The sequence below is a fragment of the Catharus ustulatus genome, chromosome 3, assembly GCF_009819885.2.
Source record: "Catharus ustulatus isolate bCatUst1 chromosome 3, bCatUst1.pri.v2, whole genome shotgun sequence".
Lineage (NCBI taxonomy): Eukaryota > Metazoa > Chordata > Aves > Passeriformes > Turdidae > Catharus > Catharus ustulatus.
The window spans coordinates 9441618-9467801 of NC_046223.1; the positions used below are offsets into that span (position 1 = coordinate 9441618).

A 26184-nucleotide genomic window follows, 5' to 3' on the forward strand; every position below is an offset into this window, starting at 1 on the left:
AGATAAAAGGAGTCTGCACCCTCAGAAACCCCAAGAGAGAAAAGCCTGAAGGCATGTGCTCTGGTGGATTCTCTCCCTTTATTCAAATAAAGTTGAAGGACTCCACTGTCTCCTTTCTAGACGTATACCTCTGGTGTTTATGGATTTTCCTTACAATAACAATAGGTACCATTCTTCTTTTGGGTTTTTAAATTGACTGAATGGCTGCTGAAAATGTTATTAGCTTAAATTCTTCATCTGTTAAAAAGCATAAGATGAAACATGGAAGTGCACAGCTTGCTTTTTTCTCCCCCCTAAATATAAATAATTTGCTGTCAGTACTTTTTCCCCAAAGGAAAAGAAAGCCCAACAAAGAATTAGGGTCTAAAATGTGAAAGCACAGTAACATATTTTGGAAAGGCATTTTTCCTATGGTGAGTAGATTAATATGAAGTTCTGCCTTGAAGTGAGTGTATTCCATGACTCCATGTACAGTAATTTCACGACTATAAGGCGTATCCTTTTGACTAAAATTTTCCCCCGAACCCGGAAGTGCACCTTATAGTCCGGTACACCTTATATGATGGACTAACTTGTGAAATTTTCCAACGTGGAAGTGGGAGCTGCGAACGGGAGCACCGAGCCGCGCAGTGGGGCAGGGAGCCAGCGGGCCCAGCCCAGCAGGAGCAGGGCGGGGAGACAGGGGTGGGGCGAGGAGGCAGGGGAGGGCGGGGAGGCAGGAAGACGGCAGCCCCAGCCCAGCAGGAACGGGGAGGGTAGACAGGGATACAGTGGCCCCAGCCCAGCTGGAGCAGGGCGGGGGGGACAGGAAGCCGGCAGCCCCAGCCCAGCTGGAGCAGGGCAGGGAGGCAGGGGAGGGCGGGGAGAAAGGGAGCCAGTGGCCCCAGCCCAGCAGGAGCGGTGAGGGGAGACAGGGAGCCGGTGGCCCCAGCTCAGCAGGAGCGGGGTGGCGAGGCAGGGGCGGCGCGTGGGGAGGGAGGCGGGTGGCCCCGGCTGTTGTGCAGGGAGGGAGGGAGGGAGGGAGCCAGTGGCCACCCCGAGCCAACTCAGAAGTGCGAGCTGCAGCCGCGCCACAGCAGCCCTGAGCCGCCCCAGACCGCTGGCAGCCCCTGTTACTAATTCGTTACTTTGTTGAGTGCGGCGCAGCTCCTCACTGCAAAAAAAAAAAGTGTGCCTTATAGTCCGGTGTGCCTTATATGATCTACAAAGTTGCGAAATTTGCAGACTCCCAGGGGGTGCGCCTTATAGTCCGGTGCGCCTTATGGTCGTGAAATTACTGTATTCTTGGATAGTGTACTCCATGATCCTCTGCCTTGTGCCCAAAAATGGTTATTGTATCTTTTAGGCCAGGATCTGGTGTGTGGGTCCCAGAGAGGCTTCTTCTTTGCTGTGCAGGCATTTTGAAGTGTCACTGCCCAGGTTTTCCATGTCTCTGGGCAATGTGTTTTTTGCTTGACTGAAAAACGTTTTTTGGCTCGAGCAAAAAAGCTTTTCCTTGCCTGGGTACAGAGATGCTGCAGTGGCGAGCCTTAGACTGCCTTGAGGTGAGCTGAGCAGCTGCTTTGTTGGAGACCAGGAACTCCTGGCTGGCAGGAGTGAAGTGGCGCCTCTCCAGTCCAAAGTCCCTGTGAGCCAGCCAAGGAAACACACTGAGGCTTCAGCCCAGCCATTCTGCTGTCATGTGGAGGAGTTCAATGCTGGACAAGCCACTGGGCTTACATCTGCTCTGTAACAGCCCCTCGTTGGTTTTTTTTTCTTTCCTTGAGAGAAAAGCTGGCCCCATCTTATACTGTGTCATGTGCAGGTATTTCTCTGGCCTTTTAGGTCTTCTGTCCCAGTATGTGTGCATGGAGTAAGGTCTGACATCTTAATATCTAACAGTTTTGGGGGTTTTTCCTTGGCTTGTGGGCATTCTATTTCTTAATGAGCCGTTGGGGGTTTTTTTCACTTTCATTTATTGGTAATCCTTTCCTATTGGTGGAAAGGGATTATTGGAACCCTGTAGAGGAGATGACACTCATTCAGGTGTCCTCTTTTAAATTGTCTCTCAAATTCAGACGAGTGTAAAATTCAGAACAGAATCTGCATCCAGTCACAAGCTCCTGTTTGCTCAGTTTTCTCCTGAGTCTGATTGTAGCTCTCCTGTCAGCCAAATTCCTACAGCTGTTTTGCAAATAAGTAATTTAATTTCTATAGTATTTTAAAAAGGTCCGTGTGAATACTCTTTTCACAAAGAATAATTGGGGGGGGGGGGGGGCGGTGCATGGGGGAAGTTTATCTTTTGTATGGACAATACAGTTGAACAATATTCTTCTAGATCAGTATGTCTATGTGCTGCATTTTCAGCCCTGCCTTTTAATTCACGTAATTGCTGTCTTCTCCAATAATTGTTCAAGACCTATGTTGTCAAATCATTGGAATTTACATCAGAGAATCTCAGCAACTTGTCATGCTACCAGGGATTGAACAATGTTTCTTCTACAAGTTCAATGTTCCTGTCATTGCTTCACATCTCATTTAGGCTGATTGCAGAGGCCACTCATTGTTTCCTTAAGAAATTTCTTTCAAGGGCTATTTCAATTGAAAAATACAATTTGAAGCTTTGAAGGACAATGAAGAAATTTTGAAAAAACCCAGCTTCTGCAAATTTCCTTCCACAGTCTTTCAAAAGAAAAAGCAATTGCTTCTGCATATTTTGGGAACAGAACTCAATCTCAAGGACAGGATGCTGTGTGCTATTATCCCAGGCCAAATAATTCTGGAAGGAATTATTTAGAGCCATACAATCATAGAATATCCTAAGTTGGAAAGGACCCACAAGGATTATCAAAGTCTCAAATCCTGTCTCTTCACATCAGCTTTAACAATCACACCATGTGCCTGAGAGCTTGAACTCCGTTGAGCTCCTTGAACTCCATTGGGCTTGGTGTTGTGACCACTTCCTGAAGGAACCTGTTCCAGTGCCCAACCACCCTCTGAGTGAAAAACCTATTCCCGATGTCCAATCTAAACTCCTCCTGACACAATTTCAGGCTATTCCCTGGGGGTCTGTCACTGGACACCACAGAAAAGACATCAGTGCCTTCCTCTCACAAGGAAGGGTAACTGCAATGAATTGTCTTCTCAGTTTCCTCCAGGATGAACAGACCAAGTCACCTCAGCTGTTCCTCATGTCGCTTCCCTTTCACCACCTGCTATGATGCTAAACTATTAGAAAATAAATGTTAAATCAATTTCAATGCTTGCTTCTGGTACAATCCAGGAATTGCCAAGCTAAGAGTTTACTGACAGATTCCTGTGTTGATCAGTGTTGGTCTGATTCAGTATGTCGTCCAACAATTGATACATCCCTCTGTGATACTCCAGATTCAAAACTGTGACATTCGAATCCAAAATCTCGTTTGAATGTTATTGTCTCCTAGGCATTGCAAAATTTGACTTTGTTTCACTTAAGTCACTGCTTCCCATGTCGTCTCTTGTGTCCTGTGGGTAATGGAAGTCAACCATTTATCATCTGCACTCACACCGGACCAAGGGCTGCTCAGACTTCCCTTATTTTCCTCCACCAGCCACTGACAGTTCCATGTTATTGTTGCTACTACTACCTTCCCAATGCAAACTGGTCAGGCTCAGTTGCTGTCTAAACCCTGAACCTGTAGACCTTTCAGTCTTAAATTTTACCACCACTGGAATGATCCTTGCATTTCAATGAGAAAGCAGTGAAATGTGTTAAGCTAACCACTAATTACCCACTAAGTCAATAGCTAAGTCAATAGAAAAGACTTCTTTTAATTCCAGTCCCAAATTTTACATGTAAGAACTCAGAGATTATTAAAAATACAATTTCTGCAACATTTAAATTCTAATACTAACAGCAGAACTAACAGCATGGCCATCTGAGCCTCTGTTCCATGCCCTTTGCCAGATACTTGTCCAGACACAAAAGTAACATCCTCAAGACACAGAGCATCAGATTTTTCTAAACTTCCCCTTCCTTGTTGTGCAGACTTTGGAATTTATTTGGGAGAAATTTTTGCCTCATAGCAAAATTACATACCAGATTACAAAAACATCAAGTAATTGTGTATTACTGAGCTTCCTTATATATGGACAAAGTTTGGAAATTTGCCAACCTGGAAGTGCGAGCTGCGAGCCGAGCCAGGACCCATGGGAGCTGCAGCCACATGGAGGGAGTCAGGAACCACGGGATCTGTGGCCGCCGGGCAGGGGAAGCCAGGATCCAGTGCAGCCGCCAAGCGGGGCGACGTCAGGACTTGCCACAGTTGCCAGGCGGGGGGACACCAGGATGTGGCGCAGCCGCCAGCCAGGGGGAAGCTGCGCAGCCACTGGCCAGGGGGAAGCCGGGAAGTGGCGTGGCCGCTGGGCGGAGGGAAGTGGCGCGGTCACCGGCCGGGGGGAAGCCGGGACACGGGGAGCCGCGAGCCATGCCAGCCGGTGCCGGGGGCAGTCCGGAGTGCTGGGGCCCGCGGCATGGGGAGGGCACCTGGGGCTGCGTTTAAAGGCTACACCGATCTGTGGAAAATGTTTGCAAATTGAGCACCTACCAGTAATTCATTACTTTGTTGTGCATGACACAGCTCCTCGCTGCAAAAAAAAGTGCGCCGTATAGTCTGGCACGCCTTATATAATGTACAAAGTTGCGAAATTTGCCAACCCTTGGAGGTGCGCCTTATAATCCAGTGTGCCTTATAGTCGTGAAATTACTGTACCTAAATTAGGGCACCCTAAAAGGTAATACTTAATAGGTATTAGTTAATAAATACTAGATACTACCCTAATACCTAAATAGATACTGGGAAACTAAATTTTTTAAATCTAGTGTCTTTACAAGTGCATTTACTGATGGCTAATGGCAACAAATCAGTTACTAAAGAATTTCATTTTAAAAGGCCAGCTGGAATGTGAATCTGTCATGCTTTGATGTTGGCTAAATGCCAGCCACCCACAAAAGTTGCTCCATCACCCTCTCCTGCCTCAGCTGGGAAGAGAAAAAATTAATGAAGGCTTCATGAGTTGAGATAAGGGCAAAACAGGGTCACCCTAGAGGTGTGAATTTATTACTAACAAAATCAGAGAAGGATAATGAGAAATAAAATAAGTCCTTAAAAACACCTTTTCTTCCCTCAACCCCTCCCTCCTTCCCACTGACAATGCAGTGAGACAGGGCATGGGGGTTTTGGTCAGATCATCACTGAGATTTTCTTCTGCTGCTCCAGGAGAGGAGTGAGACTGTGCGGTCCCACAGGAGACAGTTCTCTATGAACTACTCCAGTGCGGATCCATTCTCATGAGCAGCAGCCAAACCGCACCTGCTGCAAACGTGAGTCTCTCACGGGCACACAGCCTTCCCAAAACTGCTGTGACATGGGTCTCTCTTTTCCGGGGAGTGCAGCCCTCCAAGGACAGGTTGCTCCAGCCTGGAAGCAGGGATCCTCTCCCTCCACCACTGGATCACAGTCTCCCACTGGATCACAGCCTCCTCCAGGCATCCACCCACTCTGGCATGGGCATCTCCCCCAGGAGCCGTGCACGGATCTCTGCATCCCTGGTGGATCCCTGTTGGGGGTTGGTTCTTTTATTTTTTTTTTTTTTTCCTTTTCTCTCTCCGGAATTTTTCCCATTGTGGTGCTAAGGATTGGTTGGCTGCATCCTAGCACGGATGGGGTTGCGGCCAGGTCGCTGGAAAAACCCCGCTCTGCCGCACTGACACCGGGAGCTGCCTTTCCTCGGCTGTGGGATCCCGCAACCCCCTGCTCGAACGCCCTCCCACCTCCACTCATCCTGTTGTAGCACAGGGACTGACACTGCCCCGAGATCTGTGAACCCTTCCCATCCCGGACACAGCCACATCACCCCCAGCGCCCTCCAGCCGGGTGTGATCACCTCACTTCCCCCTGCTACCGGGAGCTGGCCGGCGCTGCCTGCGAGCCGGGATGGTGACTGGACCACAGGAAAGAGGTGGTGTTGGAACTGTTACTGGGTTCCTGTTCTGTTTTATTGTTAATTTCCTAGCTGTTGTAGTTTTGTTTGCCTTGGTATCTATCTATCTATTTATCTATCTATCTATCTATCTATCTGTATACATACATATGTATTTATATACATATATAAGTGAAGAACTGTTATTGTTATTCCTACCCCCATATCTTTGCCTGAGAGCCCCTGATTCCAAAATTATAATAATCAGGAAGGAGGGGCGTCTGAGTTCTCTATCTCGGGGAGGAGCTCCTGCCTTCTTGGCAAATACCTGTCTTTCAAACCAGGACAATCCTCGTGAGCTGTCAATAGGTCTCTGCATCCCTTGTGGATCCCCATGGGCTGTGGGTGGATCTCTGCATCCCCATGGATCCCCAGGGGCTGTGGGAGGATCTCTGCATCCCCCATGGATCTCCACCGGCTGCAGGGGCACAGCTGCCTCCCCATGGTCTCACCATAGCCTGCAGAGGAATCTCTGCCTGGAGCAGCTTCTTCCCCTCCTTCTCCACTGACCTTGGTGTCTCCACATTGTTTCCCTCATATGTTCTCATCTCCTCCTCTTCTCTGGCTAGAAAAAAGAAAACCCTGTGTACCCCATTTTTTTTTGATTTTGTTCTTAAATATGTTGTCACAGAGGCATTACTAACATCTCTAATTGGTTCAGGGCAGGGTTGGCCAGCAGAATGTGCATCTTCAGAGCCATCAGGGATTGGCTCTGCCGGACATGGTGGAAGCTTCTAGCAATTTCTCACAGAGGCCACCTCTGGGCCCCTCGCTACCAAAACCAAGACCTTACAAAACCAACACAGTATTTTCCATGATAGTTTTCAGTAGCAATTTCTCTTTCTCAGCCTGAATTTGTCACACTGGTAACACTGGTCCCAGGAAATGCCTTGTGATGCTGTGTTGATTATTGTGACACCATTGAGGGATCATCAATTAATGTTGTTAAGGAGAAACCTTGTCCTCTGCAGAAATTGTACACCTGAATCATGTGCACACACTTGCATGTACCCCATGGCTTTAGAGCCCCTACACTACTACACTAGCCCTTGATGTAGTGGGGCAGGGTACTGGGACAGTCATTGAAGCTCTAGACCCACCCCTGAACTTCCACTCTGCCCAAGGACAGTTCCCAGCACCACTGGTTTTGTTCTCTATTCAGTGACTCCCAGTTAACAGCTACAAAGCACTGTCTTGCACAGCACAAGTAAATTACGTTGTTTCACAATGCTACTGTTTTCTGAGAAACAACTTGACACATACATCACAATTCCTTGGAGCACAGGAGATGAGCTACTGCTGTACAGAAGCTCTCACTGAGCATGCAGTGCACATCTGGAGTAATCAAGATTCTGATGCCAACTTGCCTTGAGTCAATGGGGAGAGACAGCTCTGCAGCAGATGAGGTTTTGGCCTAAAGGAATATAAATATCTGGATATCATATTGCTTGATTAGCTCACTAGATAACTTCATGTGAGACAGCTGAACAAAGTCTTAAAGAGATCATGAACGATGCAAAGCTCCCTTAAGTGTAGCAGCTTTTCTTCAGGGGCATTTAAGGTTTATGTGGCCCATTTTAGGAATCATTTTAACATGGCTCTGATGTACACAGTTTCCTTTGCTTCTCTCTCTATAGTTACTATATTTACATTTTTTGTGACAGAGTTTAACAGGTGGACTGGATCTGATTTGTTCATTGTTCATCTGGTTGCACCCTTTCAGAACATTAAAAATCTCTTAGTGTATTTTCTAATAATAGACTGACTGTTCAAAACAAAGCCATGCAAAATATTTGTTGTGAAATTCTTAATGTTCTCTGCTGTCTGCAGACATTGGACACTTTCTGATCTTCAAGTTTTCTTGAAGGAATACCACAGTCATGGGTTTTTTACCCCAAACCTATTTTATATTCACAGGTTTCTTTTCCTTATCTTCTTTTTCCTGTGCTAAGTGCCCACTAGCTCACAAGAGCCCAGCCTAGTGAATGTGCATCGGGGACACACAGTCTAAGTTTTCTGCAAACCTCCTACATTCTTCATGACCTTTGACAGCCTCTGATGGTCTCATCTGCTGGGGATTATGTAATGTGTCCCACTATGCACCTTGGAAAATGTCAGCTAAGTGACTAAGTCTGGAGGTGAAGAAGACAAAGTGATGTGCCCCACCTTTTCTTCTGGAGAACTGGAAAGCAAAAGAACTGTTCCCTCAGGTGTGAGTGCTTTAGAGCAATGAGGAGGCAGCATTAGCAAAGGACACCAAGTCTTTAAGGATTCGCTGCTACTTTTCTGCTCTGAATAATTCCCTGAGAGGGCAAAGAAAGCTGTCAGGGGTCCTCTGATTTTCAGCTATTCACTGTCTCTCCTGCTGGAGCTACTGGAGCTGCAGTGCAAAAGACAATAGCCGGAGAGAGACGCACAGATAAAGGTTCCTGGAAAAGCACATCACCCTCCTTCCTCCCTCTCCTTTCCAGTGGGAGGTTTGTATTTTGCTTCTGTGGCACATCAGGTGCAGGCTGCTGCTGCCCAGCACAGGCAAAACATAAAGAAAAAGGGCAGACTGGGGTTTATATGTTCCATGCTCAGGCTTGCTAAAAAAGCCATTCTGCCAATTCCATGCATTCAGCAGGTTTAGGCAGAGGAACCCCAAAAGTGCTGTGTTCTATTGTCTCCAGATTGTGCTGCCTCTTTAAAATCAGAAGTGCGTGGACAGCTTCAAGGTGCCTCCCACTGAGCAAAAGCTTTAGATGCAGGCACAGAGGCAGAGGAGCCATCCTCCCCTGAGCAGAAGGCTAATCTAATGGGAGAGAAAGGAGCATTCAGCGGAGTCCTTGGGCTACTTCCTTTCTCTCCTCCAGTAACAGCAGCATGAAAGAAATCTGGCGGCTCTCCACAAGGTGCCTGAGACCTCCAAGAGGATGAGTACAACTGCAGGTACCCTTTGCTGATAGTGTTATGTCAGTTTGTGGATGGTTGTGTTGTCTGTATTTATTTTACAGCTCTTTTGGTATTTAGCAGTGAAATCTGACTCAGATACTGCCCCTTGCTTTGGCCAACAGATTTTGCATCCAAGTATTTATTTAGCACTTCTCTTAAATGAATGTTTACCTTTCCAAGCAGTTTGGAGATGTCTCCTAAGGCAGTCCTTTGTCAGAACTGTTTTGTTTCAGGCTTTGGCTTTCTGTTATTCTGTTCTACAATGCTCAGTTTGAAAAACAATGTGGTGACCAAAGTTGTAAAAGAGTTTCTGACAGATATTTGTTAAGTGTCAGTACATCAGGGTCAGAGAGTGATTCCAGGGAAAGAAGGGAGCAACAGCTTCATTAGGCAGATTATCCTTTGTAGCAATGACTGCTATTGTTCAGTACCGTTAGACACCCTGAGGGCAGAAAAAGAAGTAATGCTTCCTGATCCTCTGCTGGGATGAGGTGAGACTGCCCTGACAGCCACGAGTCTGGTGTGAAGATTCCTAGATGGACCATGGAAAGATACAAGAAGATGCTCTCTCAGCATTTTGATACAGAGAGGCAAAAATAAGATGAGATGGTTTTTTCCCCTTCTGTTTGGGGAAAGAGAAAATAAAAATTAATATTTGGTACAACTGGCAGTACAAAGAGGGGAGCCTGCTTCTCCCCAGCATCAAAAATGCAAGGCACTCTGTCTTCCGTACAGAAGATTTTTCCTTTCACCTTTCACTCTCTGTGGAAACACTTCCCCCATGAATGGCAGATTTGCCTTCACAGCTAACCTCTTACAAGCTGGTTCATGGGACAAAATTCCTGTCTCTGCAAATTGGCAGAGCTTCACCTGTTTGATTAAGTGATAATGGATTATGCTGGCAGAAAATTTTGTCCTGTACTCGACTAATGGCTGCCAAAAGGGAAGTGCTGGATTTAGTATTTTCTTGGGTCTTTGCAACTCTTCCTTCATTAAAAAATGTATTTAGAAGGAAGGACATCAGTTCTCTTTTGATTATCCTCTACCACATCACTCTGAAACAACCACAATAAAGTATAAATTTTGTCCAAAAGGCACATCAAATGCTTTACAGCACACTGAGTTTTCATTTTAGTGTCTTTTACCTTGCACAATGATGACAGCACCATGGGCTTGCAGGCTGGTGGCGGTTTAAACTAGATTTTACATTCCTTCTATATTGTCATTTCACTGCCTGATGAAAATTTCATTGTTAGTAAATAAAACTGCTGCTGTAACAAATAGTGCATGAAGCAACTAGAAGTATTTATTTTATGAGAACAGAAGCATCCCTTCACAGAGTATTTCTTCCTTCTGTGCACGTGCAGCAACAGATTTGGGGGGCAATAAGGTGGCTATAGCTTTCCTTCAAGATCACTACTTTTGCTGTCATTTCATTTCAGGAAACGTTTTCCTCTTTTTGTTCCCACAGAAGGAGATAAGTGAGGCTGTTGTCCTATAATCTTCTGGGGACAAAGTTACTCACTGCTCGAAAGGAAGTTTTGGGTGAGGTCTCTTGCCTGCCAGTCTTGTGCCCTGCCACACTGGGCTAACAAAACACCGAGGGCCAACCAAGCTGCACATGCCAAAAGAAGTCAGATATGGCCACAGAGCAAACTGAACGCAACCTAAATGCTACCGGCCCCCTCAAGTTTGCTGCAATCTACAACATTCATGATAGAGATTTCACCTCTTTGCGAAACTTCTCTTTCCCTTTCAATTTCACTTACAGCGATTATGACCTGCCACTGGACAGTGAAGATGACGTGACCAAAAGCCGCACCTTCTTCACAGCCAAGATTGTGATCGGTGTTGCTCTGGTTGGCATCATGGTGGTCTGTGGCATTGGCAATTTCATCTTCATTGCTGCTCTCGCCCGCTACAAGAAGCTGCGAAACCTCACCAACCTGCTGATTGCCAACCTGGCCATCTCAGACTTCATCGTGGCCATCGTGTGCTGCCCCTTTGAGATGGACTACTATGTGGTGCAGCAGCTGTCCTGGGAGCACGGCCATGTCCTCTGTGCCTCAGTCAACTACCTACGAACTGCCTCCCTCTACGTTTCAACCAATGCTCTCCTGGCTATAGCTGTTGACAGGTAAGTGGGATGCTACGACTGCCCTAAGATGTGGCCACGGCTTCTGAGGTTCTAAACTATGTCCTGAAGTGCCACATCCACACTTCTTGTGAACTATTCCCTGGGCTGCTTTTTTTGATGTCTGACCACTCTTTCAGTGTAGATTTTTTTTTTCCAATTGTGCTGCAGCCTGAGAGACTGCCTGCCTTTTATTCCAGGAATTTTAACAATTTAATTTAATTGTATCCTTTCCCAAGGCTCTTCTCTCAGCCTCATGCACCATGGACTCTGGAGACCAAGGAGTAAGACTCTGAGGATCAGCCTTGTGCTAACATGAGTCTGACACGACTGACTCACAGCCAGAGACCTGCTCAGTAAACTCCTTACAGAAAGGTGATGATCACAAGACCTCTTTCGTGTACAAATACAATGCACATCTCTGTAGACCCTTTGCACGTACATATGCGACCCCTCCTTCCTCTTCTTTTCTCCAGTTTCTCTCATGTGCCATTTCAGACTTTAGTATAGCATTGCACAGTTTTCAGTCCCTGAGGGAAAAATCAGGGCAGGAAAAGTTAGCCTTGCTGAAGGCTGTACAGATACAGCTTGTGTATGGCTGACTCAGCTGTTCCTGACATCAACTCAAGTTAAGTCTGTGAAAAGACTCTGAAGAAGTTCAGAGATGTTTTGCCTGGTGTTGGCAAGGGGATAATCAGCTCCTACAAAACAAATCCTTAACAAGCATCAAACAGAAAATCCTTTCAACAGCAGCTGAGGACTTGGGGTAAAGCTTCTAAACACTACCATGTATACATTACCATCTTCTATCAGTTTTTCAGCTTCTACAAAGTTTTCTTGGAAAGCTCTGCTAGTGCATCCCAGGTTGATGAAGTAACATGGGTCATGGTGTCCTTATGTCTGCTAAGAAATCAGATTTATAGCATATCTTCCCACACATCTTTAAAAACAAGCCTGGCAAAGATTAATCACTGAAGCTTGTTGCAAGTATACGCTGTTTTGATTTCATTGCTTTTCTTTTTTCTTTCTTTTTTCAAGCTATTGACTTCTCTCAGTGGGAGAGAAATCTCACTGTTTAAAAAACACCCATTCCATGTTAGTTATGTCATGTGGATTGTTGACTTCTGTCTCTAAAAAGAACAGGCTCCTAGCAAAAGTCTTCTTATATTTAGATCATTTTAAAGGAATCAGCTGTGTAAATCAAGTACGTCTGTCCCACTGAGGATTTCCTTTAGGGAGGGCTCTCTTTCTTCTTCCTTCATGTCTATTCACATGAAAAAATAGGAATTTCACATTTATAAGGCCACATCCACACTAGAAAAAATACAACATCTGAAGAGGAAGAGCACTTGATAAGGGTCCAATGTCCACATGGCAAATATTTAGCTGGGTGCCCTGGACCAAATAGCCATGGGCACTTATGTACACTTTTGTACCACATCTTCCAGGACAGTCTCATCTGAATTCAGTTCATGAACTGCAGGACCACTCCACAGTAACAGTCCAAGTGCGATAAGCAATGACAATCAGGAAATCTACCACAAAAGCTTCCTTCTGACTCATTGGACAGATTGATCCCATCCAGCCAAATGTTCTGCTGAGCAGATATGCTATTTATGAATACATACACATACATTATGCCACAACATACTTCCCCAGGACCTGGTCTAAAAATGTTAACCTATCTACTCCACAATGAGGCTGACTCATTCTGCTGTCCTCTGACATTTACTCTGCCACTATTAAGAGCCATGAACAGTTTATCTGCTTCCAAGACCTGGCTGATGGAAAGTGGTGCTGACTTTCCATTTTACTTTAGAATGAATATATCTTATGATGCTATTCTATGTATTGAATATATACAGATGGAATAGACTCCAAAGGAATGAGAAATTCCACTTTTTGAAACAATACTTTGGGTTAAATACGGTTGTACTAGGACCTCTGATAAAAATCTCCTAGCACGAATACCACAACCTTGCAGCTTTACAGTCCTAAGCAGTGCAAATACCTAACTCAAGTTTTCTGCTTTGCCATATTACTTAATATATACTTATATACTATATATTTAAGATGAATAAGAAATAGTCATCTTCAGAACAAACAGAAAAAAGGTTTGCATGGGCAGAAAATAGATACACACTCCACTAGGGTGTGTATATGTAAAATAGATTCACATTCTGTTGATGGCTTAAAATTATGTTCTCCTGTAACCATACATTAGCATCGCCTTCAGGTCTTTGCACCCCACAGAATAACCACTGAAGTAAGAAAAACACTGTGGAGTATATTTCACCTCTTCATAAAAAGAGCTATTTAAGTAGCTCTCTAGGGAAAATTTTCCTGATTCTACATGTCGGCATTTTTCAAACTCTTGCTCCTATTTAAAGGGAAAAGTTGTGAGACAAAATTGTAACTCAACTCCAGCCTGCTACTTCACAAAATGTTCTTACAGATGATTATGTCCTTACAGACAAAGATGTTCAGGCTCTCCCCTCAGGAATGACAGCAATTTCCTCCTGCCCAATTCTTTGCATTTTGAAATGTGTTCTGACCAGCAGTGTTTTTAGACTTCATTTTGAATATATTTTTTGTTCTAGGTATCTGGCTATTGTTCACCCTCTGAAACCACGCATGAATTATCAAACAGCAACCTTCCTCATTGCCTTGGTCTGGGTTGTCTCCATACTTGTAGCTATTCCATCTGCATACTTTGCTACTGAAACAGTGTTGTTTACAGTGAAAAATCAGAAGAAATTTTTCTGTGGCCAAATTTGGCCAGTTGACCAGCAGATATACTATAAGTCATACTTTCTCTTCGTCTTTGGCATTGAATTTGTAGCACCTGTGATTACAATGACCTTGTGTTATGCCAGGATCTCTCAGGAGCTTTGGTTTAAAACTGTCCCAGGATTCCAGACGGAACAAATCAGAAAGAGGCATCAGTGCAGAAGGAAAACTGTTATGGTACTAATGTGCATCCTGACTGCCTATGTTCTCTGCTGGGCACCTTTCTATGGCTTCACAATTGTCCGTGACTTCTTCCCCACCCTCTTGGTGAAAGAGAAACATTATCTTACTGTCTTTTACATAGTTAGGTGCATCGCCATGAGTAACAGCATGATAAACACCATGTGTTTCGTAACCGTGAAAAACAGCACCATGAAGTACTTCAAGAAGATTTTGCTGCTCAGATGGAGGTCAACATATAAGGGAAGCAAATCTAGCACTGATTTGGACCTGAGAACAAGTGCAATGCCAATCACAGAGGAAGTAGACTGCATAAAACTACAATAAATTTTCCAAGGTTCTAATCTCACCTCTTTTAGAGGGGGGAAAGAGGAAATAATACCTTCTCTGAAACTTCTTCCTTGTTTGTGGAAATATTCACCACAGGTGAGAGCCCTCAAAGAAGCAGACTACTTTGCATTCCCACCAGAACTCTTCTAACTGGACTGCTGGATAATCCTTAAGCTTGAACAGATGCAGTGCTTCAGTTCACACATCTGTCAATTTGGGATGTAGACACTCATTTTAGAGTTGTTTAATAAGAACAAAGAAGTCTATGAGTGCATTAGAGCATATTACAATGATGTAAAAGTTGAGTGCTGACCCTAGCAATGATGCTTCTTTGTTTCTCAAGGGAAACCACTTAATCCCTTTGAGCGTATGACTTGTACATTTAAGCTATTTGGTGTCCTTTTCTTTCTGCTCAGAAGAGAAAGGATGCCAAAGCGCCCCATTTTGTTTCCTGTAACTCTTTAACTTCTCAGTTTATCCCTCCTGTTGAAGCTTCTTGAAGTCTACAGGCCACCAGCTTTCTATTGTCATTGGACAATATGCATAGCATACTCTTATGAAAGGCACATGCTCTGAAAGCTAAAATCTGCTTCCCAGTCAAGTGAAAACCTCAAGTCTCTTCCTGTTACACCTTGTTTAAGAATGTTTCATCAATATTCCACTCTTTAGTTTTATGGAGAGTGTTACTCTGTCTGTTATGTACTTGGAAATGCCACAGGTACATATGAAAAGGATCTCCGATCTCCTTCCTCACCTCCAGGAACCCTATGTCCAGCCTCTGCTGCCTTGAGATGCTTAGCTCCCCACAGAATCAACCACAAAATTGTAGAATTTGGGAATAACATCTCTATATTGTCTAGCTCTCTACACACATTGTCCAGGATTGTGTCCAGCTAGGCTTTGACTGACTCCAGGGAATGCTGACAGTCTCCCTGGATCACCAGTGTCAGTGTTCAACAGCTCTCACTCAGTTAAAATGTGTTTTCTTATGTTCAGATGGAATTTAATGTGTTTTACCTTGCTTGTTAGTGGGATCCATACAAAACTACAGCATGGTGGTGGGAAAAATCCAACCAGACATCTTACCCAGTCTGTGCACCTTCATGATAAAGGATAAGCAAAGCCAAAACAATAAGGAGATCCCAAGATGATCCATCTTTCTGGGAGCAAGACAGGATTAGGCTTCAGTAAGCCAGCCTCTAGTTGAATTCAGTAGCTTATTGTCTGCTCCGATATGAGGGAACAACTCTAGCTGAACTCTGCATTTCCTTCCCCAGTGCTTCTTTTACTGTGCTGATTTAGTGGAACTCCTGTTTGGATGTTTCTTAACTGATAATTGTAACAAAGCAGGTGACAGTAACAGTAATATCTACTCATTTCAACTACGCATAAGATATCATGGATTTCTGTGTTGTGGAAATAAAATCTTTTCTGTAGTGATGATAAATGTTCCTGTTTTAAAGTATGTGGCTGTGTGTACTTTTGCAGTAAATGGTTTTGGTAAATAACTTGTCTATTTGTGAATTTAAAGTGAGCAGCAAATACTGCAAATAAAGCATGGCCTCAGTATGAGCATTCTGAATTATTTTTTGTCTTCTTTGCCTTAGCCATCACTTTCTAACCCATCTGAATAATTGGAATGATCCCATTCCTGCTAAAGAAAAAATGATCAATTAAATTTAAGGGCAAAAGGATATTAAAATCTATTAAAATGCTCAAAGCCTTTCATCATTAGCTGCTCTTAAATATATTTGAAGAGTATTTAATCATTTGCTGTTAGGCAAAAAAAAGACTGAAACCATCCTTCAAAATGTCAGTTTTGAAGAACAGGGCTAAGTACTAAATCCATTTGTTTTCCATCCTGCCACAGAAATTTAGAGGACCAGAGAGCTGAAGTATTTCACTATCCAAAAGGTTTAATCATAATCTAATCTCACCTGAAATCTCATGGTTCCTTCTGAAACTGTGCTCCCATATTTATCTCCTGAAACCTGCCCTAGTTGTTGGGGATTAGCTAGCATTACCGTCTGTTATTAGAGTGTGTTGATACTCCTTCCACCTCTTTTCCCTACCTGGTTTTGGTGCAACAAAGTCAACTGACAATTTCCACACTATGGAAATCCATCTAAGGCTGAGTTCATGAAAAAAACCCTTCAACTTCCACCAAGAAACATAGTACTAAACAAAACCTGGGGAAAAGAATTGCTTTAAAACTCTGGAAATCACTCTGAGAGTTCCAAGACAGGTCTTTTGGTCTGGCCTAACCACTGTTCTCATCCCTGTGCCTGCCAAGGGTATCAAAGCAGCATACTCCACAGCTCCACTGAGGGTTTAGGTTTTGGGACTGCTGTATTTTTGACACTTTGAGGTCTTCCTAGCTGCAAAGCAGTGTTGCTGCCTGAACCTCTGGATAGGGCAGCAGAAGTCATGCTTTGCTGCCAACAGCATTTGTTGTGAGCAGCATCCACAGAGAGAGGGGGATTCCCACTGAGGAAGGGTGACAGTTCTGCTCCTTGATGCAAGCATGAAGCAGTCACATTATCCTTAGCCTCTGTGTCGGCACCAACTCCAAACAGCCCAAAACCAGGGCACTTTCAGAGACACCATTTGGTCCCAAACTACTGTGAATGCTCCTGAAGTGTGCAGGCAGTGGGAGCAGGCCATGACCCAAGTGGGTCCCTCAGGCAGGGGGGAGCAGGCAGGGCAGGGTCTGAGGGAGAGGACCAGACCCCACATTCCCTAGGGCTTAGGTGAGCTGTGCAGGGAAGAAAATAACAAAAGGCCTATTTTGTACCCACACAACTTATTAAAGTTTAGAGAGGGAATTGAATATGGACTGTATCTACCGAGAGCTCTGCTTGTAAGAGCCACGCCTAAACAGAGGCACAAGCCTAAACAAGCACAAGCCAGGAAGAAGGCAGCACCTGTCTCAGAGGAGAAGAAGGCCTTTCCAGCACAACGCCTCCCTACTGGAAGGCAGGAAAAACTCCAGCAAGACCTCCGTGGCCACCAACTGTCTACTATAAGCTCCAGGGGAACAGCAGCAATAAGGGCTCCATCATGCAAGAATTGTGATATTTTCACGGTTGAGTGGGTGAGAGTGAGGCATCCTCCCGAGAGCCTTTGGCAGAATTTAGATAAACATGCAGTGAATCAACCAGACGCCACCATGTCTTGGTTGTGGCTAGCCCCAATTTTCACTGACAAATGCAAAACTGTGATGCTACCACACCAGATCACTGCTCAGCTGTCCTCTGCAGCACAGCTCCAAAACCATAGGCTCACTTCTTTCTACAGCAGCTTCTCTAAGGATAACTTGAGGCTACAATCCAGTCTCTGCTCCTTCACACTGAAAAACATAAACCCAGGTGCACCTGGAAGCTAAAATGGTGACTTGAGATGGCTAAGAGAGCATTAAGAGAAGAAAAAGCAGTTATTCTCAGCAACAGGCACTGAGAAAACAAAGGCTGTGTAATTAAAGCAATTGCCCCTCTGCAAGATCCCAGGCCAGTGTACATCAAAATAGCCAGTACAGAAATTTCCCTGAAGACTGACTGACTCATTCAGGAGCTAAGACTTTGCTGTGATGCTTATTCTTTGAGCCTCTCCAGTGGCAACAGCACCCTCCAGCTGCTGCCTCTGCAGCAGAGCGTCACCGCAAATGCATCAGCTCACATCTACCACCTTGGGAATAGTGTCATGCAGGTAGTCCCAGGATTCCCACGACTCCAACAAGTAGCAACAGATGCTTCAGCTTTTGACAGCTGGGTACCCAGCCACTTATTCAATGCTTGTAGTGTTTGCATTGTCCCTCTCCCTGTGTTGGGAGGGCTGTGGTGCATGCTGGGTGCTTGAGTTGTCCCTTTTGTAAATGCTCCGTACCACCTGTGCAGAAAAACACACACCACTGAGCAAAAAAAAGCAGAATTGAGGCAAGATAGACAGACACTTGTCCCTCAGATTCACACAGATCTTGCTCTGTTATCATACACTGGATCCAACACTCTTAGGATCCTATAGGCTGCACCATAACACACATTGCCAGGAAAAGCCTTAAATCATAGACTCAATTAACTTGGAAAAGACCTCTTAGATCCTTGGGTCCAGCCTTTGGCCAAACAACACCATATCAACTAGACAACAGCACTGAGTGCCAGTCTCTCCTTAAACACCTCCAGAGAGAGTGACTTCACCACCTCCATTCCAATGTCTAACTACCCTTTCTGCGAAGAAAATTCCTCCTAATGTCCAACCTGAACCTCCCCTGGTGCAGCTTAAGACTATGTTCTCTTGTCCTGTTCCCTGGGAGAAGAGGCTAACCTGCACCTGGCTACAGCCTCCTTTCAGATAATTGTAGAGAGGGATAATATCACCCCTGAGTCCCATCTTCTCCAAGCTAAACACACCCAGCTCCCTCAGCTGTTCCTCAAAACCATTGACGAGGCAGGATCTCCTGCAGCTTCAAAACTGACCTTCGTAACACCAACCAGAACAAAAGAACGTGGAAGAAATCCCAGTATAAAAAATCACCAAATAATCACAGATAGTAAGAAACACCACTGAGCACAATGTTGCTCAAAGTGTAAAGTCACCTTCTTCAAAACCAAGGCTAAGTGACAGAAAACACTGAGATGATAACACTTCCTGGAAAAAGACATCCCTGAACTAAAAAGGAACATCAAAACTTCATGAAAACGCTACCTGCTCATCTGTGGATTCCAGAAGAAAAAATGTGGAAGGTAACACATGTAAAGCAATCACAGGAAGCAGGCTGAGGCAAAGCAATAGGATCTGGGTGCACAGCACTCTGAAAGAGCCAGGGGTGATGCACAGCTCCAGGATGGCTCTGTAAAGTACTCCAATATATGCCAGGCATTGTAGAAATAAAGAAAAAAGCCACAGGGTGAAATGTCCCCAAAAAAAGGTGGAAGCTTCTGAAAACGCCAAATGGAAAAACACTCCAAAAAAACCCAAAAAGGTGTGAAGAACCCCTCAAGGGCCATGTGGTGACACTCTCCGAAAAATACCAGGTGAGAAGGAGACTAGAAGAGTCAGTAAGCAATATTCAGTCAAGGACTTCTCTGTCAGGCTGTGATTAGCAACTCCAATAAGAGTTCGGTAGCAGTGTGGTGAAGGTATCCAAGATACAGTAAATTCACGAATACAAGCCGCACTGAGTATAAGCCGCATCTCTGGGTGTTGGCAAATATTTCGGTTTTTGTCCATAGATAAGCCGCACCCGAATATAAGCCGCTCTGTCGTTCGCAGCGAGGACCCGCGTGCAATTAGTAACAGAACCGCGGGAGGGCGGGGTTTACTGGCTGAGCTAAGGCTGTGCAGGCTCGGCCCGCTAGGGGCCGCTGACGGGGCCAGGTGGCCCAGCCCGGTGCTGCCGCTCGGGGCCGGCCGCCGCTGCCACTGGGCTCGGTCACCCCGGGTCGGCGCTGCCCCGCGGTGGCAGGCAGGGACGGAGCCTCCCCCGCTCCTACGGCAGCGGCGGCGGGCGGGGACGGAGCTTTCCCGCACCCGTGGTGCCGACGGCGGGCGCGGACAAAGCACCCTGCCTCCTCCCCGGGCCGCGGCAATGGCTGCGCGGGGCTCCCGTCGGCTCCCCGGGCCGCGGCAATGGCGGCGCGGGGCTCCCGCCGGCTCCCCGAGACGCGGCAATGGCGGCGCCCCTCCCCCCCCCCCCCGTCCTCCCCGGGCCGCGGCAATGGTGGCGCGCACTTCCCCCCCCCCCCCCCCGGAGCCGCGGCAACGGCGGCGCCCCCCCCCGCGTCCTCCCCGGGCCGTGGCAATGACGGCGCGGCCCCCCCCTCTCCTCCCCGGGCCACGGCAATGGCGGTGCCCCCTGCCCCCCCCCCCCCCCCGTCCTCCCCGAACAGCGGCAATGGCGGCGCCCCTCCCCCTCCTCCCCTGGGCTGCGGCAGAGGAGGGAGGAAGAGAGCTCTCCCGCCTCTCTCCCCGCCCCCCCTGCTACCTGCAGGGAGCCAGGGCAACACGGTAACACTGTAACAATTGTGAAATGCCGGCTTTTACTGGCAGGTGCTTGGCTCGGCACTCTGGCTGGCACGCCTGGGGTTGTAAATGTCAGAAAATTATTCACATATTAGCCGCCCCCGACTATTAGCCGCACTTCCGGGTTTCCACCAAAATTTTTGTTAAATTGCTGCGGCTTGTATTCGTGAAATTACTGTAATTCTATCTATGATTCCAGAAACAGCTGGGCCTTATGGTAAAGGGATCCTGAGGGTCAACAAAAAGGGTCCCTATGGGGCTGCAGGCTGAAGGCTGCATCCTGAGAGATGGCACTGTGAAGAACTGTGGAGCTGCACCGTGAGGGACTCCTGAGAGATGACAAGAGGCTCCTAAGGGATGGCATGGGGAAGACCTTCTGTAGAGGAGAATATCAAAGGGCTCCTGTGGTGTGGCAAAGAACTGGTCCTCCACAAGAACACAAGACAATAAAACCCTACAACGGATATAATGCAAAATACAATACAATACTGTATCATATGCTACAGCAGCTACACAAGAAATCATGACACAATGCAGTACATACTCTGCAATATATTTACAATATGTAAACTGCAATAAACATAAATGACAGCACACAGCACATGTAGCACCATAATGAAAGGAATGAGAAGAATGTGTCTTTAGAAACTGTGGGCCTACTTGCAGATACAGCCACATACTGCTAGGTGAAAGAAGCGATGGAAGGAACCATTAATTCCAGAGGAATTCCACTAATTGACATAGACTGTTGTTCATCCAAGACTAAATTCCTGGATAAGAGAAAAGAACAAATCAAAACAGGGGAATGGGGAGGTGCACATTAGAAGGGGGTCTGTATCAGGCAATTCAGGAAGTCTGTACCTCTCAAGTTCCTCAACCAAGAGGGAAAGAGAGGAAAACACAGTGGGGAAATGAGGATAAAAAGGAGGCTGCATCCTTCAGCAACTTGAGAGACCCCATGGGAAATGCCCCATGGCCTCTCCCTTTTATCTGAATAAAGTTACAGAACTCCTCTGTCTCCTTTTTGGACATAAACCTCTGGCATGGTGGATTAATTTCCCTATCAAGAAAATACAGTAAATACCACATGGAAGAGTACACACTGTAATACACAACCCACTTCTTAGCCTTTGAAGAAACCTGCAACTCACACAAAGCCCTCTGTGGCCAAAATACAAGGTATCTCCTAAAACAATCCCCAGCCCTTTCAAATTACCTGGAGAGCTCCTATTTCACTCAGGAGCTGCATCTGTGCTCCCCCGGTCTCTCTCATTTCACCCTCCCTGTGCGCCCAACACACAGGAGACACACAGGCAGCACAAATCCCATGGCAGCTTTTCCCCAATGCAAGATGCCACCATAAGGCCCAGACATGGCACTGTACCTAAGAGTACACCTACTGAGTGAATTCACCTCATGGGAATGTCCTCCCTTGGCGGAGGGAAGGGGACCTGAAAGGGACCAATTTGACTTTTCCTTATGTCTTAACATGTAATACATGGGGTGAAAAACTACTATAGAGGCTGTTACACATGCTGGGAACCTTAACACAGACCATGTGTTAAGGAGGCAGAAAATGGAGGTGTCAGGAAAATTAGTCCAGAGTGTCAGAAGTTTACGTTCTAAAAGGAGACAGAGGAGTCCTGTAACTTTATTCAAATAAAGAAAAAGGCCATAGGACATTTCCCATGGGGTCTCTCAAACTGCTGGAGGACTCAGCCTCCTTTTTATTCTCATTTCCCTGCTGCATTTCTCTCTTTCCCCCTTGGCTGAGGTAGTTAAGAGGTACAGACTTCCTGAATCGCCTTATACAGACCCCCTTTTTCTTTGTATCTCTCTTCTTTTTCTCTAAGTACAGTAGTTTCACGAATACAAGCCGCACGGATTATAAGCCGCACCCCCGGTGCCTCGACAATGTTGCTGTCTTTGTCAATAGATAAGCCGCACCCCGAATATTAGCCGCACTTTCGTTCGTCGCGAGAATCCGTGCGCAGCTTTCACAAATTGGCCAATTAGTAACAGGATCGCGGCATAGCGGGCTTTACTGGCTCGGGGCGGGGCCAGGCAGGCTCGGCCCGCTCATGGTTGCCGACGGGGCCGGGTGGCCCAGCTCAGCGCGACGGCTCGGCGGGGCTGGCCGGGTGGTGCTGCCGCCGCCGCCGGGCTCGCTGGCCCCCCTCTCCCGTCAGCACCGCCCCGCTGCCGCGTTCGCTCGCCCGGCTGGCAGGGCTGCCGCCGCCGGGCTCGCCGTCCGCCCCGCTGCCGCTTTCGCTCGCCCCGCGCCGCGCCTCGCGAGCGCCGCGCCCGCCCCGCGCCGCGCCCGCCCCGCGGCGCTTTCGCGGCTCGCGGTTCGCGGCTCGCGGTTCGCGGCTCGCGGCTCGCGGCTCGCGGCTCGCGGCTCGCGGCTCGCGGCTCGCGGCGGCGCTTTCGCGGCTCGCGGTTCGCGGCTCGCGGCGGCGCTCTCGCGGCTCGCGGCTCGCGGCTCGCGGCTCGCGGTTCGCGGCTCGCGGTTCGCGGCTCGCGGTTCGCGGCTCGCGGCTCGCGGTTCGCGGCTCGCGGCTCGCGGTTCGCGGCTCGCGGTTCGCGGCTCGCGGTTCGCGGCTCGCGGCGGCGCTTTCGCGAGCGGCGGCGCTTTCGCGGCTCGCGGTTCGCGGCTCGCGGCGGCGCTTTCGCGGCTCGCGGCTCGCGGCTCGCGGCTCGCGGTTCGCGGCTCGCGGTTCGCGGCTCGCGGTTCGCGGCTCGCGGTTCGCGGCTCGCGGCGGCGCTTTCGCTCGCCGGGCGGCGCTTTCGCGAGCGCCGCTTTCGCTCGCCCCGCCGGCAGGGCTGCCGCCGCCGCCACCAGGCTCGCCGGCCGCCCCCTCCCGTCTGCACCGCCGCCGCGTTTCCTCGCCCTGGCCGGCACTGCAGGCCCCCGCACCGCCGGGCTCCCCCACGCTGCTGGCCCCGATTATGCTGGGCTTCCCCCGCTGCCAGGCAGCCCCACCCGCCGGCCTTCCTGCTTCTGCCATGCTCCCCTGCACTGCTAGCCCCAGTTCTCCCGGGCTCCCCCGCCCTGCTGGCTCAGGCTCTGCCGCCCGCCCCCGACACTGCTGGCCCCGCCTCTGCCAGGCTTTCCCACCTCTGCCGGGGCCGGCCGGGCTCCAGCTTGGCTTGGGGCTGCCGCGGGCTCTCACTTCCGTGTTGGCAGCTTTTAGAATTTTGTTAATAGATTAGCCGCCCCGGAATATTAGCCGCACTTCCGGGTTTCCACCAAAATTTTGGTCAAATTGGTGCGGCTTGTATTCGTGAAATTACTGTAAATTTACTAAGGCCTTGGGTGAACAACAGTCTGTGTCAATTAGTGGAATTCCTCTGGAATTTATGGTTCCTTTCTTTGCTTCTTTCACCTATCAGTATGTGGCTTTATCTGCAAAAAGGTCCACAGTTTGTTTGTAAAGACACATCCTCCTCATTCCTTTTAGAGGAAATAGAGGAAAGCTCTGTCTCTGGAAGGACTTCACCTGACAGCTGATCAGGGACCTCAGGCTCTACAGCCCCATCTTGCATACCATAGTCTGGAGCACACCTCTCCTGTGCCGGAAAGTGGCTTCTCCCTTGCCAACACTTTGGCGTGAGGATGGCTCCCTCTCCTCCTTTTCCTCCAGAGAGCACTGTTCCAGCCTGTGACAGCTGCATGCACCGGCTTGTGCAGGTGCCTTCTGGGCAGGGCTTGCTCAGACAGTTCCTCTTTGACACAGCCCACCTCTAGCCAGGTCTGGGCTCTCCTGCCTCCTAGCCACAAGGGCAGCTTCCCCTGAGGCTAGCAGCTTCCTTCACAGGGCAACTTCCCTGCCCAAGACAGTCCTAGCATGATGGGAGCATATCTCAGGGCTGCTGAGAGAGCTGAGCCTGCACACAGCTCAATGCAGCAGTGGCAAGGCCCAGGCAGTGCTTGGTTTGATTTCCCCCCTGGCAGTTTTTCCTGTAAGAGGAGCCTCTTCCCAACAAGACAAGCACACAAACTCAGTCAAAAACCAGGGCATTGGTGTTGTAGAGGGCATATCCACAAAGTCCTCCCGAAAAGTCCATAAAACCAGCTGGAGCTTATTTGGATGCCTCCTTGAAGCCATACAAGAATGTTCCCCTGCTGAACTTTAGGACTTTGACCAAAAAAGGTGTCAAATTCACAGTCATCTGTCCCAAAATATAGTAAAACCTTTCAACTTGCTTTCTAGGAAGTTCAAGGGAATGATGAAAACACTGAAGGCAAGATCTTCCAACAATGTCTTTAGAAATCACAGACACAGTTACACACTCTTCCCACTGTATGTTACAAGTTTAATTATGCAAAAATACAGTCATCAAGACTTTGCTGAGAACTGGACAAAATTCCAGTGATGTACACAGAAAGAGGTACTGTTGTAATTAGAGCAAATAACACTATAATTGTTGTTGAGACAATCAAGTGGTTCAATACACTGAGATCCTGTTCTCAAGTGATTTAGACAACCTGTATTTAACTACTGTACCTGAAGAGAACCAGAAAAACACCACCTGGGAAAGATGGGGATAGAATAATAAAGTTTAAAACTCCACTAACTCAACAACAGAAATGGCTTAGGCATTCCTACCTGCAATATTTCTTTCAAGCACAGGAAGATGACGCTTTAGCAATCTTTGAAACTGTATTTCAAAATACAAGATACCACTGGCTTTGCAAGAAGAAAAAAAAAAGAGAGAGAGAAAAAGAAAAAACAACCAAAAATGTTCAGAACTCTATCCTCTGGGTCCACGACTTAATAAAACACTATACCAGCCCCAAAATAATACATATGGACAAGAAAGGTATTGCAGAATTCCCGCACACCCATTATTACCTTCCTGTAGTGCCTACATCATGGAGAAAAAAAAATTTCAAACAATTCCTCTCGTTTGTGCAACCATGTTTTAACACAACCACACTGGACATTCATAGCTGTTCTGAGCGGCTATTTTTTGATCCTAACAAATCTACGTGTTTTTTGCACAGGTGTCTCAGCATCTTCATTATCCTTTTCTTCTGAACTTGGTTCCCAGTCCGAGTCTTCATCAGTAGGTTCGCACTCCTCGTCCTCCTCGTCATCATCTATAAAGCTGTGATTGGCTTCACCATCATTGACACTGTCTTTCTCCACAGTGCTTTTTCCTGTAGGGACAAAAATGTCATGTATTCATGACTAATAAATGTAGAGCTCAAGATCCCTCCCAGAGCCCACACAATTAAGCATCCCTCCTCAAAAGAAAGAATCATCTAAACAACACATCTGTCTTCCAGTTAAGCCTCTAGCTACTCCTAGATGCCTACTCTGACCCTAGATTTTCTGTTTCCATCCATCCATCCATCCATCCATCCATCCATCCATCCATCCATCCATCCATCCACCCATCCTTTATATTCTTAGTCTTAGGAAGATGTGTTTAAGACTGGCTCTCAACATCTGTGACACCTCTTTTCTTCAATGTCCAAAATTCCTAACTAGCCATGGCCTGATAATATTCCAATCATGTTTTATTCTGTCCATAAGTCACATCTCTGAGTAAAATCATGTTCATTCCTCTTCCTCCCACCCTCCCATTTTTTTCATTCTTACCTTATCTAGAAATAACCATTCAATTATACCGGTTTAGCTAACTTATCTGTTGAGCAGTTGTCACCAGGTTTCATATAAAATGATGAATATGTATTTTTTCTTCAGCTACAGACCACAGCCCAAATCCTAACTCTTCAAATTAATCATAAGCACTTCTCAGCAAACTCTTGAAACCTTAATTAAGAGCTC

The 26184-nt window shown here is 47.0% G+C and overlaps 2 protein-coding genes across 13 annotated transcripts in view; one reads left to right on the plus strand and one right to left on the minus strand.

Annotated features, from left to right (window-relative positions):
- Nucleotides 1-8530: 8530 nt before the first annotated feature.
- Nucleotides 8531-15943, plus strand: PROKR1 (prokineticin receptor 1). Of its 3 annotated transcripts, none has more exons than XM_033056701.2 (3): nucleotides 8531-8931; nucleotides 10406-11071; nucleotides 11308-13754. In XM_033056701.2, the coding sequence occupies exons 2-3, from the start codon at nucleotides 10575-10577 to the stop codon at nucleotides 11354-11356; spliced, it is 546 nt and encodes a 181-aa protein (XP_032912592.1). In that variant the 5' UTR covers nucleotides 8531-8931; nucleotides 10406-10574; the 3' UTR covers nucleotides 11357-13754. The 3 variants fall into 3 exon arrangements, with proteins under 3 accessions (XP_032912592.1, XP_032912590.1, XP_032912591.1); XM_033056699.2 differs by having other exon boundaries at nucleotides 8534-8931; nucleotides 13669-15943; XM_033056700.2 differs by having other exon boundaries at nucleotides 8536-8931; nucleotides 10706-11071; nucleotides 13669-15943.
- An 8739-nt stretch (nucleotides 15944-24682) lies between these two features.
- The window catches only part of PLEK (pleckstrin), a 99946-nt gene continuing 98444 nt past the window's right edge, over nucleotides 24683-26184 (minus strand). For all 10 annotated transcript variants that reach the window (XM_033056104.2, XM_042779130.1, XM_042779133.1 and 7 more), the window contains one exon: nucleotides 24683-25550. In XM_033056104.2, coding sequence (XP_032911995.2) covers nucleotides 25354-25550 — 197 coding nt within the window. In that variant the 3' untranslated portion in view covers nucleotides 24683-25353. The remainder of the gene's footprint in view (nucleotides 25551-26184) is intronic.